We start from the raw sequence: 15,561 nt of genomic DNA, 5'->3' as shown, positions 1-15,561 counted from the left end.
TATGGATATAATATGCTATATTAACTCCTTAATTTTAGGATTTTAATATTTAATACAGTTTTATTTATGTGACTTCATGTCATGTAATAGCCTAAAAGAATGAGTTGTCTACAAATACTGAGAGAAATCATAACAGAGGAATCAGGTTCTAGAGCACTTGGGTGACTCAGTTGGTGCTCCATGAGGAGTCTACTTGAGATTCTCTTTTTCTCTCTCTCTGCAACCCCCCCCCCCCCTTTTTGCTCTTGCTCTCAAATAAATACATCTTTGAAAAAATCAAAGACCCAAATCTGGTCAATTGGATCTTTTATCTATCTGTAAATGTCAGATTGTTGCATAGTTATGACAAGAATTCTTTGTGTTTAGATCATACTTTTCTGCCCGATTTTTTCCCTTACACATAAAAGATCCCTTGGTAGAAGCCAGTTGTACAAAATATCTTATGTTACCAAGTCCAAGTCTAGATCTCTGATCTTTGTTTTTTAAAGTACTGGTTCATATAGTGGCAGAGGCTTAGTTGAGAAACTATCAGAAATGATGATTGATTGAGAAAAACTCTTAAATAGGAGTATGTGTGGGTTCCTGGAAAGTTCTTTCTGTTCTGTAGTTTCTAAAGGCATGGTGAGGCCTGACTAGGCATTTTGGACAATTAAACATTCTAAAATCTGTTGTTGACTAAATAGTCAACATTGTAACAATTTAAAAAATAATATATCAAGTCACAGCATTTTGACTCATAAAGTCTTGTGGGGAAATCTAAGTGGCTTAACTTGATTCTTAGGATATTTATAAACTACTGGTTTTTCTTTTGCAGATTATCTTGTGAAACCTTCTAATAGAGAAAGTTCTTGGGACAAACTTCACTTGGTAAGTTTGCTGTATTCTTCCCCACCCCTTGCCAACCCCCATGCTGTTTTGAGTAGCAAAAACTAATTTATAAATAATTTGTGGGGGTTCTGTTTGTCTACGTACATAATTATTTAGATGAGTTTTTATATGTTCACTTTAATGTTAAATCTCTAAATATGTTTTTTTTAAACTAGGGCTCAAAAAAAAAAATAAACTAGGGCTCAATGCAGATTTTTTTTTCCATATACAATTTGCCATAATAAAGTATACTGTACTTGAAAACTTGTATTTGGGGCAGCCTGGGTGGCTCAGTGGTTTAGCGCCGTCTTCAGCCCAGGGCCTGATCCTGGAGTCCCAGGATCGAGTCCCACGTCAGGCTCCCTGCATGGAGCTTGCTTCTCCCTCTGCTTGTGTCTCTGCCTCTCTCTCTCTCTCTCTCTGTCTCTCATGAATAAATAAATTAAATCTTCAAAACAAACAAACAAACAAACAAATAAATAAATAAATAAATAAATAAATGTCGAGTCCCACGTCAGGCTCCCTGCATGGAGCTTGCTTTTCCCTCTGCTTGTGTCTCTGCCTCTCTCTCTCTCTCTCTCTCTCATGAATAAATAAATTAAATCTTTAAAATAAACAAACAAACAAACTTGTATTTAAGTTGAGATTAAATGAGGACGCCTGGGTCGCTTGTCTGACTTTGGCTCGGGTTGTGACCCTGGAGTCCTGGGGTCGAGTCCCACGTAGGGCTCCCTTCATGGAGCCTGCTTCTACCTTTGCATATGTCTCTGCCTCTCTCTGTATCTTTCATGAATAAATAAAATACAATCTTTAGAAAAAATGAGTTATAGCCCCAATATTTTGGTTAGAATAGACCGTTCTTAACATGGAATTCATTTATTTATTTATTTATTTATTTAAATTTTTATTTATTTATGATAGTCACACACAGAGAGAGAGAGAGAGGCAGAGACACAGGCAGAGGGAGAAGCAGGCTCCATGCACCGGGAGCCTGATGTGGGATTCGATCCCGGGTCTCCAGGATCGCGCCCTGGGCCAAAGGCGCCAAACCGCTGCGCCACCCAGGGATCCCCAACATGGAATTCTTTTAAATTGAAACTTGATTCTTGTTTTGGGCTTCCTTAAATTGTTATGTATCTATATAAAAAGGCCTCATCACTAGACTTAGTGGTACTAATGTGACATTTAAGTAGAAAAGTTTTAAAAATTTAATTCCATCTCCAGTGTGGTTATTAATCACTGTTCTTCTTTTCATAGACTTGTATGTATCTGTGACTGCTTCAGCCTTTATTACTGCCTCTTGTTTCTATCATTTAAGAAATTATAATCTAAAAAAAAAAAAATTATAATCTAATTTTATTGAAAAGAGAAGTTGTTGCTTTAGTTTTAACTTTCTAGATCCACATCAATACCTTATTCTGCAATGTTTACCATGACATTGCTTCCAGAATAAGGATCAGGCTCATTAGCGTGGTATTTTAAGTTCTTGAAGTGGGCTTTTTTTTTTTTTTTAAAAGATTTTATTTATTCATGAGAGATGCGGAGGCAGAGACATAGGCAGGAGAAGCAGGTTCCCTGCAGAGAGCTTGATGCAGGACTCAATCCCCCAGGATTACTCAGTGACCCAGGATTACGACCTGAGCCAAGGGCAGATGCTCAATCACTGAGCCACCCAGGCATCCCAACAAGTGGACTTTAAACATAGCCCCTTCAACTAATCACCCATTTCTCCCGTACACCTAGGACATCTTTTGCTGTAGCCACACTGACCTACTTTCCCTTGAGGACTTTCCAATATGCCTTCTTTGGGGTCTCATTCTTTGCTTGTGCCATTCCTGTTTCCTCTGCCTCAATAGCTCAGAATCTGACTGGTTCAACTATTAAAAAGCTCAGTTGTTCTAAAAAGCCTTCCGTGGGTACCAGACCAGAATCTATTTTTCTGTCTTTTGCATCCTCATGGAGTTCTGTTTACACTCTGCCTTACTAGTTACCTGTTTGTTGTCCTCACAAAATAGTGAACACCTTGAAGGCAAAACCTATGCTCATATTTGAATTTCAGGTCACACAGATGTTTCCAGAGTCCTGGGATACAGGACTTCTCACTATAATTTGATTTTAAGTAGGACTTTTGTTTGTGGTGTGTATAGGTATGTGTTTGATGAGAATAAGGGGAAAGAATAGATCCTGTGCCATCTCTTTAATTTAGGAAATTATTTAGTTTTTAATTTAGTAGAGATCAGGGTACTGTTTTTTTCCTTTTTTCTGTATAATGAAGGATTTATATGATATATGTAATCTGTGACCTTATAGTCTGAGTAGCTCAGTATCTTACTTGGTTGAGTTTCTGTTTGTGAGTGTAAGTTTTAGTTATTGAGAAAGAAATTGGGTAATTCCTCTTTTACAGGTGCCTGAAAGATGAGATACTTTGTTCACTAGGAAGATTGATATTTTCTTTCTCAGAAGTCACATCTATGGGATGGTACTAATGATGGAGCCCAGAGAAGCCTGCAGATCCTAGTGTCCAAATTCTCATGCATATCTTAAGAGCAATCATTTGACTCTGATGCTTAGAATAAGAATCATATCCTTCATTTGGCCCAGTGGGCCCATATTAGACCTTTAAAGAAAGAAATGTAATCCTAATGCGTTATTTGACTCTGCAGGTTTAATTTTTACATTGGCATAATAATGTAAATGTATATTGATTTTTAATTTTAGAAACATTGACTTGAGATAAGACATCTAAGACCTGTATTTGCAAAACAATGAATTAAAGTGTTAACATTTTTTGAAAGTGTTACATTCTCATCTTAAGAAACTTGGTCTAGGTTTGGAGGGAAAGATGGCAGATTATGAAATTAATTTTGATGCCAGGAAACATTATTTGAATTAGTGTAACATGGGTCCCAGATTGAGAGAGACCAAAGAGATAGGATAACTAGATTCATTCACTATGTGATCCTAGACTGGATCCTTTATTGAGGGAAAAAATTATTGTGAGGGATAAAATTGGTTAAGTTGACCAAATTGGAATATCAAAGGTAGATTAATGTACTATATCAATGTTAAGCTTTCTAAATTTCAAATCTAGTACTGTGATTATGAGATTATTTTTGTTCTTAATAGGTATATACTGAAGTAGTAAGGAGTACAGAGGCATGGTGTATACAACTCTTATTTATTTTTTAAAAAATAATTTATTTCTAATTTTAAAGAGAGAGCAGGGTGGGAGGGGCAGAGGGACAGAGAATCTTAAGCAGACCCAGTGTGCTGAGTGTAGAGTCCAATGCAGGGCTAAGTCTCAGGACCCTGAGATCTGACCAAGATGCTTAACTGACTGAACCACCAAGTGCCACTACAATTCTCCTTTAAAAAAAAAAAAAGATTTTATTTATTCATTTGAGAGAGAGAGAGAATATGAGAGGAGAGGAGAGGGAGAAGCAAACTCCCCATTGAGCAGAGACCACCAACATGGGGCTCGATCACAGGACCCTGAGATTATGACCTGGTCTGAAGGCAGCCATCTGAGCCACCCAGGTTGCCCTACAGCTCTCTTTTAAATGGTTCAAAAATAATAATTAACTGTTAATAATTAATTAATAATTAACCCAACGTGTTTGTGTGTATGTGTGTATTTTAAAAATAGGGCAGTGGTGGAAACTATCCTATCCAAATTCTCTGTATGTAACGGAATATCTTAGTTAATGATATAAAAGGTGCTTATTTCTATATGCTAGTAACTATACTAAGGACACCTATGCATTATTTTTTAACCCTTGCAATTCTTTTATGCAATTGTTAATTTTCATTTATAGATGAAGAAACAGAGGCTCAGAGATATTTTTTTTTTTTTTGAGGCTCAGAGATATTAACATACCTAACCCAGCTCTCAAGGTCATAGAGTTAGTAATATTGCAGACTCAGAACTCATATCTCATTTGCCTGTAGAGCCATTGCTCTATACCTCTTACTATTTTTTAATTAATTAATTATAGAGAATGGGAGTGGGGGAAGAGGCAGAAGGGGAGAGAGAAAATCCTCAAGCAGACTTCCCATAGGGTGCAGAGCCTGACGTGGGGCTTGATCTCAGGACCCTGAGATCTCAGGACCCTGAGATCATGACCTGAGCCAAAGTCAAGAGTCTGACACTTAACTAAGCCACCCAGGTATACCCCTACATCTCTTGTTGTTTTTTAAACTGAGGTCATTATCCTCACACTCTGCCTTAGGTTAAGTGAAAACCTTTTATGCAATATTGAGTTTCACTTTATTTTATTTATTTATTTATGATTTTATTTATGTATTCATTAGAGACACACAGAGAGAGAGGCAGAGACACAGACAGAAGGAGAACTATTTATTTAGAGATTTTATTTATGTATTCATTAGAGACACAGAAAGAGAGAGAGAGAGGCAGAGACACAGACAGAGGGAGAAGCAGGCTCCATACAGGAAGCCTGATGTGAGACTCGATCTCGGGACTCCAGGGTCACGCCCTGGGCCGAGGGCAGGCACTAAACTTCTGAGCCACCCAGGGATCCCCTGAGTTTCTTTTTAAAAAAAACTTTGAGTGGCACCTGTGTGGCTCAGTGGTTGAGAATCTGCCTTTGGCTCAGGTCGTGATCTCAGGGTCCTGGGATCGAGTCCTGCATCAGGCTCCCTGCAGGGAGCCTGCTTCATCCTCTGCCTATGTCTCTGCCTCTCTTTGTATGTTTCTCCTGAATAAATAAAACCTTTAAAAAAAATCTTTAAAAATATTTTAAAGATTTTTTAAAAATTTAAAAAACTTTGTAAAATTTATTTTCCTAATTACAAATGTAAAGTAATTCTAAAAGTATAAAAACTAAAAGTCCCCATTCTTACTTCTCTTTCTTAGAAGGGTAACTTTATCAATGATAAAAATTCCTGTATGATTTTTCTGTGCATGTGAACATGCTTTGGAATTAGTACAAATAATGCTTATGCATATTTTTATTTTAACCTTTTAAATTACAGAACATTGGGCAGCCCCGGTGGTGCAGCGGTTTAGCGCCGCCTGCAGCCCAGGGCGTGATCTGGAGACCCGAGGATCGAGTCCCACGTCAGGCTCTCTGCATGGAGCCTGCTTGTGTCTCTGCCTCTCTCTCTCTCTGTCTCCCTGCATCTCTATGAATAAATAAATAAAATCTTTAAAAAAAAAATAACAGAACATTAACACTTCTACCAAGTTGCAGTGGAAATTAGTCTTTAGAGACTATACTATAGATGCTTAGAATGCTCGTTGCTGCTGGATTTGTCCCATAACTTTTTTACTCTAAGATTATTTTTAGTGTTTTATGAAGTTTGATTATATGTACAGTCTTTACATTTTTAAAAATTCTTTTTATTTTTTAAAGGATTTTATTTTTAAGTAATCTCTACACCCAATGTGAGGCTTGAACCCGTAATCCTGAGATTAAGAGTTGCATGCTCCATCAACCGAGCCAGCCAGGCACCCCTAATTACATTTTTTAAAATTGAGCTACAATTTATATCACATGAAACTTAACTTTTAAACTATACATATATATTTCAGTACTTTTGCAAAGGCATTGTGGATTTTGGATTTAACTAGTGGAAATTGGCTGGGTGATATTTAACTTGTTCTTGGCTGACTCTGGTCAGGTCTGCAGGTCCATATATATGTAGTTCTTTAATTAGAATATGGCCAGGTTAGGGGGAAAATTGCCAATTTTGTCCTTTTTTTTTTCTTTGTTTTCTTTTTAAAGATCCAGGTGTAAAAGAAAGAAAAGCCTTGCCAGACACTGAAGAAGGGACGGGGATTTCTCCTCCTAATCTGGGCCTCCTGTCATGGTAAGTGAAAAGAAATCACAAGAAAACTGGAATTGAACTTTATCCTGAAATGAAGTGGAACACTAAATGGGGCCATACATTTTTGTTTTTGTAAATCATTTTACTTTTCTTTTCTTGAACTCTCTTCTTGTTACCTTTCTTTTATTGTTTACTTAATAATGAATTAGAACAGTTTATTTTTATATAATCCTGTGGATTAGATATTGTCTCTTACTTTTCAGTCAGGTAATAAGTGGAGTAAAGACTAAAATTCATTGTTCTTGGATTTTAGATTTTCTTTCTTTCTTTCTTTCTTTCTTTCTTTCTTTCTTTCTTTCTTTCTTTCTTCCTTCCTTCCTTCCTTCCTTCCTTCCTTCCTTCCTTCCTTCCTTCTTCCTTCTTTTCTTTTCTTTTCTTTTCTTTTTTCTTTTCTTCTTTCTTTCATTCATGAGAGACAGAAAGAGAGAGAGAGAGAGAGAGAGAGAGAGAGCCAGAGACACAGGCAGAGGGAGAAACAGGCTCCATGCAGGGAGCCCAATGTGGGACTTGATCCCAGGTCCCCAGGATAACGCCCTGGGCTGAAGGCGGCGCTAAACCGCTGAACCACCTGGGCTGCCTGGATTTTAGATTTCTTAATCCTTTTCTAGGAAGCAAGATGACATGAAAACTGTGTGTGTTTGGTGTGTTCGTAGAAGAATTGTGATGTGGTCATACACATATTCTTTAGGATTTCACCTTTCTGGATAGAAATAAATCCCTGCCTTTGCATTTTGGTCTATTTAAGGCACTGTTTTTATCCCAACAAAGGTGAAGCAGTTTTGCACACTCCCTACCTACATCTTTCACTGAAAAGAGCACATAATGGACATTTCAGTGACTTGTGGGCCATTTAGGGCCCAGTCCAAGCAGAGAAGATGGAGCAATGATCCAACCACATTTCTATCAATTCTGAGAATATGTAAACAGTGCTTCAAGGCTTAAAAAAGAAATGGTGTCCTGTAACATTGTCCTGCTTCTACCTTGTTTTGTTTCCTAGATCCAAATTCTGTTTCATTCTGGTGCACAAAGAAAGAATTGAAAAGGCCATGTTAATTTCAAGCTTCATTAAGGATATGGGTGGAAAATGCTTTTCAAAATTAAAAACAAACTAAAACACAACAGAAAAACTATCTGTGCAGAAATGTCATACTGAAAGAAGGAGAGAAGTAATTGCTTTCATTTTGAAGCTAGGCCAATTTTTTCTTAGGCTATAACAACTTTTTGATATATCCTATATCTGAACATTGATGAACTTCTAATATTATTTTTCTAGACTACATTTTATTTTATTGGTTTTCCTGTAGAGTTTTTAATGAATTGAAAAAGTGTTTGCTTAATATTTGTATGTAATGAATACCAGTGCTAATGAATAATAACAGGCTTATATTTATAAAAGCAGCTCTATTCTGTACTGAGGGGCTTTTATTGTATACCATGTAGCTAGCAACATGGTCCTCGTCCTGGTGCTGTTGGGGTCTCCATTGGTGCCCTGCAGATACTCTTCTGGTGCATTCTTGAGATTCTTTTGTGTGTTATAGTTGGGGAGCAGTATGGCCATGTGTCTTTTTTTTTTTTCCCCAATTTCTCATAAAGTAACATAACAAGTTTTTATAAATACTCATTGATAATTCTACCACCAAAACCCATGACTGTATTCCTTTCTCTCTGGTTCATGTCTATATGTATACTTTATGTAGTTGGAATTAAAGCATAATTAAATTTCTATTTTGCTTATTTCACTAAAAGAATTAAACATTTTTTTCCATGTTGATTCGTTGGATTCCTAATGTTCATTTTACTAGCTATATAACATTTTGCAAGTTGCTGAACCATCGATTTAATTAATGTTAATTAATTGATATATTCTGTTTCAGCATTTTGGTCATATATGCTTAATCCTTATTTTTTGTATAGAACATTCAGGAGTACTGAATTGTCTGTCTTTTCAAAATATTAATTAATTAATTATTTTTCAAAAAAGATTTTATTTATTTATTTATTCATGAGAGACATACAAAGAGAGGCAGAGACACAGGTAGAGGGAGAACCAGGCTCCCCATAGGGAGCCTGATGCAGTACTTGATCCCAGGACCTTGGGATCACACCCTGAGCTGAAGGCAGATGCTCAACCACTGAGCTACCAAGGTGTCCCTCTTTTTTTATATATATTTTATTTCTTTATTTGACAGAGAAGGAACACAGGCAGGTGGAGTGGCAGGTAGAGGCAGAGGAAGAAGGGAACCTGATGTGGGACTTGATCTCAGGACTCTGGAGTCATGACCTGAGCTAAAGGCAGATGCTTAACTGACTGAGCCACCCAGGCAACACAAATTTTCTTTTTAAAAACGCAAACCTCTGTATTAATTTGAATAACATCTCTCTCTTATGCTTGTAAAGATTCTTAAATAAGATTAAAGTCTTTTTTGTGAGGTTAAGCAGTAGGAGAATACATTTTCATGTTTTATTATGGAAATCTCAAGCTTATACAAAGAGAATAGTTCAGTGAACCCTCATACTCATCAGTCCACCGTAGTAATCACTAATTCGTGGCTGTACTTGTTTCTTCTGATTTCCTCACGGTCAACTCTTGGTTTATTTTGAAATAAATCCCAAGCACTGTATCAAGAGAAATTTATATATATTTTTTGAGAAATTTATTTTTATTTTTATTTTTTTTTAATTTTTTTTTTTTTAATTTATTTATGATAGGAACACAGTGAGAGAGAGAGAGGCAGAGACACAGGCAGAGGGAGAAGCAGGCTCCATGCAACGGGAGCCCGATGTGGGATTCGATCCCGGATCTCCAGGATCGCGCCCTGGGCCAAAGGCAGGTGCCAAACCGCTGCGCCACCCAGGGATCCCAAGAAATTTATATTTTTGATAGCTTTCAATACCAGTCTTAAGAATAATGACTGGAATTGACAATGAGACTGAGAATTATTTTCATTTTTACATTTTGTCAAGTATTCGTACACATATTTTACTCTGAGCAGGCATTTTTTTTTTTTATCCTGGAACACTGTATATGAATTAGGTTAATAGGCATTTTGACTTCTCGGCAGTTTCTGCTTCCTGTGTTCTTTAAATATTTATTTGTGATGTTGACTTCCCCTTGGAGGCATGGACTACCTCTCTTACCTGCATAAAAGTAGATAGCATAAACTAGCTTGAACTGTGATACTAGTCCCTTTTCAAGATTTTGTAGGTAGCCCCACTGACCTTAGGGAACTGGTAGAGACTAAGAAGTGTCAGATTCCACAATGCCTGGTGTTCCTCAGCAATACCAGGAAATCGACCATGTGGAATACATGCTCCCTAATACTAATGAATTACTACTTGCAGCCTGGGAGAAATTCTGCAAGCCTCTTAGGGGGCCAAGACTTGCCAGTTTGTTTCTTCCTTTTTGTCTCCTTCCTCTTATCAACCATCTCAAGTTTGACCTCCTTTTTCACCCATCAAACTTAAAAACTAAAATAAAGTAGGCAATTAATTCAATTTATATGTTAGCCAAGTAATGTTTTTTGAAATACTATTCGTCAAGGATGTCAGTGAGTAGCTTGTCCTAATGTTAATTTAGTCCTTGTTGATTAAATGCATTTTATGTACAAGGGGAAAAATCAGCTCTAAAGGTAATGTGAATTGAGATAGTCTTTTAAAAAGAGCACTTATTTTATTTGACTATGAAAAATTATTACTTCACATCTTGTCTTGCTCAGTTCTCTGTTTTCTTTTGTTCAAATTAATTCATTCCATTTTCAGTTTTCACTGGCTACTTCGGTTATATATGTTGGCATGGATTAGCACCCAAGTGAATGTGCCAGCAAAATAGATTTGTAATGGCTTCTCATTTTTGGTTTTGTTTTTAGCTTGCTACATTATTTTAATTCTGTGCTTTTTAAAGGTTAGTAAAAACTTGGTTTGGTAATCACTTGAAGAAATAAGTGCCTCTGTAAAATGATCTTCAAGAGAATAAAACTTTAGGCCTATATATTTGAGTTTAAAAAGTTTAATGTGATGCTGAGGAGGCATGTTTACAATATACTTTTATGTAATAATTTTTTTTAAGATTTATTTATTTTAGAAAACCAGAGGAGGGACAGAGGGAGAGAGAGAGAATCTTAAGCAGACTAAGTGCGGAGTCCCAGGCAGGGCTCCCATCTCGTAACCCCCAGATTACAACCTGTGCTGAAATCAAGAGTCAGATGCTTAACTGACTGAGACACCCAGGCGCCCCTTTTATGTAATAATTTTTTTTTTTTAATTTTTATTTATTTATGATAGTCACACAGAGAGAGAGAGAGAGAGAGGCAGAGACACAGGCAGAGGGAGAAGCAGGCTCCATGCACCGGGAGCCTGACGTGGGATTCGATCCCGGGTCTCCAGGATCGCGCCCTGGGCCAAAGGCAGGCGCCAAACCGTTGCGCCACCCAGGGATCCCTTATGTAATAATTTTTAAAAGCATTCCCCCTCATAGTGCTTCCTGCTTCTCCCCTGTTAATTTATGAGAAAAATCTTCTAAATTCAAGATTCCTCGTATCTTTTCTCTTAGTTCTCAGTGTAAATGCTCAGTGTTCTTTGAGTCAAGAGCTACCTCTTAAGAATGGAAATAGAATTGGTTAAAAAGAAAAATAAAGGTAACACATAGAAAAATGAATTCCTTTCACATATGACTATGTCCCTTGTTATATCTTCACTCAGTGATTGACCTTGGAGGAAATGACTGAAGAGGGATAAAATGGAACAGATTGACACAGAACTCTTCATCTAGCAAATTATAGGAGCAGAGCCTTTTTTTACAAACCTTTGTATACCCCAAGTAATTATATTTTTAGAGGCTTTGAGCCACACAATATCAACCTTACTAAAATATACCGTCTTAGATTTTTTTGTTGTTATAAGAAACTGAGTAGATTTTTGTACTTTTGCTTTTATAATTATTCATCAGCTGTAATTTCTGAATTCATCATGGTGAATACCTCACAGCCCTAAGGATGTGACTCTATTAACATAGGATTTGTTTTCAAATATAATGACTTTATTTAATGATGAGTGATGTTTTGTAAGTATTTTTTGGATTTCATGAAGCATTTATACAGTTTTATTTTTAGAACTCAAAGTCACTAATTTCTTTCTGTATTTTAAATATCAAACATTTAAAAGGCTCTTAAAATTCTTGTGCCTCAAAATAAAGTGGCTCCTTAGAAGGGGATGAAATGGGCCTAGTCAGCCAGTAGCCAAGAGACTGGTTTTATAATGCTAGATGGGTGAGGGATTGTTATTCAATCTTTGTATGGCTTTTCTTGTCACAGATTAGCACTAGGAGGATAGTTTTAGAGAACGTCTGACCTCAGATGAAATCACTTGAATGGTATTTAGGTTTTGCAGTGTAGTAGATAGAGCAACAGTTCTCCAAGTCTTTGCTTTGAGGATCCCTTCTTACATTCCTTACTTAGGACCCCAGAGAGATTTTGTTTATATGGGGTATGTCTGTCTATACTTACTGTATTAGAAATTAAATCTCAGAAGTCTTTTTTTTTTTTTTTTTCTCAGAAGTCTTTAAAATGTTCTGTGTTTGTTTAAAAATAACAGTAATTGGGATGCGTGGCTGGCTCAGTTGGTAGAGTGTGCAGACCTTGATCTTAGGGTTGGAAGTTTAAGCCCCATGTTGAGTATAGCAATTACTTAAAAATAAAATCTTAAAAAAGTAATAATAACCAACTAAATGTTAATGTAAATCACATTTTTTATGAAAAATAACTTTTTCCTCATCCAGAAATAGTGTAAACAGTGGTGTTATTTTAAAATTTTTACAAATTTCTTTAATATTTTGCTTAGTAGATGATAGCAAGATCATCATATCTACTTCTGCATTTAATTTGTTAAAATATGTTGCTGAAAAAAATGTTGTTGAAATATGTGAAATAAATCCAGCCTCACACAAATATGTAGTTAGAAGCATATTTTCCATCTGGAAGATATTATGTATATTTTTCTGTTATGCCAAAACTTGAGAGGTAATACTTGTGTTTTTTTTATTTATTTTATTTTTTTATTTTTATTTATTTATGATAGTCACAGAGAGATAGAGAGAGAGGCAGAGACACAGGCAGAGGGAGAAGCAGGCTCCATGCACCGGGAGCCCGACGTGGGATTCGATCCCGGGTCTCCAGGATCGCGCCCTGGGCCAAAGGCAGGCGCCAAACCGCTACGCCACCCAGGGATCCCTAATACTTGTGTTTTATTTATTTTTTTTGACAAGTAAGATTTCTTTAAAGGTTGCAATGTGGAATCTGAAACCATATCAGTGAACTTTTTATATTGTATTAGATTTTTTTTTTTTTTTTTTTTTTTTAAGATTTTATTTAAGGGAACACCTGGGTGGCTCAGAGGTTAAGCATCTGCCTTTGGCTCAGGGCATGATCCTGTGGTGGTCCTGGGATTGAATCCCACAATGAACAATGAACTCTCTGCATGTAGCCTGCATCTCCCTCTTCTTCTGTCTCTGCCTCTCTCTCTCTCTCTCTGTATCTCTCATGAATAAATAAAATCTTTTTAAAATATAGACATATTTTTTCGTATAACTTATTTTATTTTTAATTTTTTAAAATTAAATGCTAAGCTTGGAGCCCAACTTGGCTCTAGGATTAAGACCTGAACTGAGATCAAGAGTTGGATGCTTAAACCAACTGAGTCACCCAGGTGCCCCTATAATTTCTTCTAAAAACCACATTTGCTAGTATTGCCACTGATTTCATCAGAGAAGGCTGCTTATGGGACGCCTGGGTGGCTCAGGGGTTGAGCGCCTTTCTTTGGCCCAGGATGTGATCCTGGAGACTTAGGATCGAGTCCCACGTCGGGCTCCCTGCATGGAGCCTGCTTCTCTCTCTCTCTGCCTGTGTCTCTGCCTCTCTCTCTCTGTGTCTCTCATGAATAAATAAATAAAATCTTTATTTTTTTAAAAAAGGAAAAGGCTGGGATCCCTGGGTGGCGCAGCGGTTTGGCGCCTGCCTTTGGCCCAGGGCGCGATCCTGGAGACCCGGGATCGAATCCCACGTCGGGCTCCCGGTGCATGGAGCCTGCTTCTCCCTCTGCCTGTGTCTCTGCCTCTCTCTCTATCTCTCTGTGACTATCATAAATAAATTAAAATTTAAAAAAAAAAAAAAAGGAAAAGGCTGCTTAAATATTGGGAAGCTGTGAAGTTCTTTATTTTAGTAGATGATAGGTTTCCCAAGAATCAAATTTTCACATAAAAGCATCTTATCAGGGACACCTGGGTGGCTCAGCAGTTGAGCATCTGCCTTCGGCTCAGGGCTTGATCCCGTGATCCTGGAGTTACAGGATTGAGTCCCATATTGGGCTACCTGCAGGGAGCCTGCTTCCCCCTCTGCCTATGTCTCTGTCTTTCTCCATGTGTCTCTAATGAATAAATAAATAAAATTTTTTTTTAAAAAAAGGGACTTTATTGTTAACAATTAATAATTGCATTTGGAGGGAAAAATCGGCCAGCTTAAGCCTGAATTATAGTTTGTCAGTTGTTCTTTCAATTAAAATGGCATTTAAGGAAAAAACTAGGTAGTTCAGCTTCTAACTAAAACAATTGCACAAATGCTTTACCTTGAGACAACCATAAGTCATTATGTGTCAGAAGTGTTTCATGGGGATCCCTGGGTGGTGCAGCGGTTTGGCGCCTGCCTTTGGCCCAGGGCGCGATCCTGGAGACCCGGGATCGAATCCCACGTCGGGCTCCCGGTGCATGGAGCCTGCTTCTCCCTCTGCCTGTGTCTCTGCCTCTCTCTCTATCTCTCTGTGACTATCATAAATAAATTAAAAAGAAAAAAAAATTATAAGAAGTGTTTCATGTTATTTCCTGTATAAAAAAGACTTCACTGAAGTGTCAAGATTTAATAAAATTTCATCTTTTTCCCCCCTGCTTTATCAAGGACATTTTAAGTGAAATTGGTGTCATTGATTATACTAACGTGCCAATACTTTATCTACTAAGTCTTTTTGTACTGTTAGTACAAATGTCAGTACAGTGAAAAAAAAGCAGCTAATGTCTTAGTACTAATGTGGAGATGGTTTTGACCACATAGAGCCCCTAAAAGGGTCTCGAATATGTAGACCTTACTTTGAGAGCCACATTAGTAGTGTTACTGTTTTATGGTTAAGATTGCTATTAGGTAGAACCTTAAGTGGTTTTTATAGCTAGGATTTATAGGTAGAATGTTATTTATAAGTAGGATTTATTTTTTCCTGTGAGGAGATTTAAAGAATTGCTGGAATTGTGTTAAGCAGTACATGTAGAACTGTTCACTAACTAGTGGTTATAAATCTTAGTGCTGTCAGAAGAACATGATAAGTCTTTTGCTCTGGTAAAATGTGCTATATAAAGCAAATTGTATAATAATTTACAGTCAGTTTTTCCAATAGACTGCTTTTCTTCTATCTTCCTAAATCATAAAAATTCATAATCTAAAGACTACTTTTTAAATACACATTATAATTAGTTCAAGTGCCATTTGATTGGAATGTAGTGCTCTTTTTGAAATTGTCTTAATAGAAATCTATTTTTGTAATATGGAAGATTTTTTTTTTAAGATTTTATTTATTTATTCATCAGAGATACACAGAGAGAGGCAGAGACACAGGCAGAGGGAGAAGCAGGCTCCATGCACCGGGAGCCCGACGTGGGATTCGAACCTGGGTCTCCAGGATCGCGCCCTGGGCCAAAGGCAGGCGCTAAACCGCTGTGCCACCCAGGGATCCCCAATATGGAAGATTAAACTAGGGACAGTGGTCCCTAGTTTAGGAACTGAGGAATTCAGTTCCTAAACTTAAATTTTT

General features: G+C 37.1%; 1 protein-coding gene across 11 annotated transcripts in view; it reads left to right on the top strand.

Moving 5' to 3' along the window:
• MTMR3 (myotubularin related protein 3) overlaps positions 1-15,561 on the top strand; it is a 140,815-nt gene that overhangs the window by 78,818 nt on the left and 46,436 nt on the right. For all 11 annotated transcript variants that reach the window (XM_041729319.1, XM_041729318.1, XM_041729321.1 and 8 more), the window contains 2 exons: positions 815-867; positions 6,615-6,699. In XM_041729319.1, coding sequence (XP_041585253.1) covers positions 6,697-6,699 — 3 coding nt within the window. In that variant the 5' untranslated portion in view covers positions 815-867; positions 6,615-6,696. The remainder of the gene's footprint in view (positions 1-814; positions 868-6,614; positions 6,700-15,561) is intronic.

The sequence above is a fragment of the Vulpes lagopus genome, chromosome 14 (assembly GCF_018345385.1).
Source record: "Vulpes lagopus strain Blue_001 chromosome 14, ASM1834538v1, whole genome shotgun sequence".
In the NCBI taxonomy this organism is placed as follows: Eukaryota; Metazoa; Chordata; class Mammalia; order Carnivora; family Canidae; genus Vulpes; species Vulpes lagopus.
Note: the sequence above shows the minus strand (reverse complement) of the source record. Positions and strands in the feature narration are given on the sequence as shown.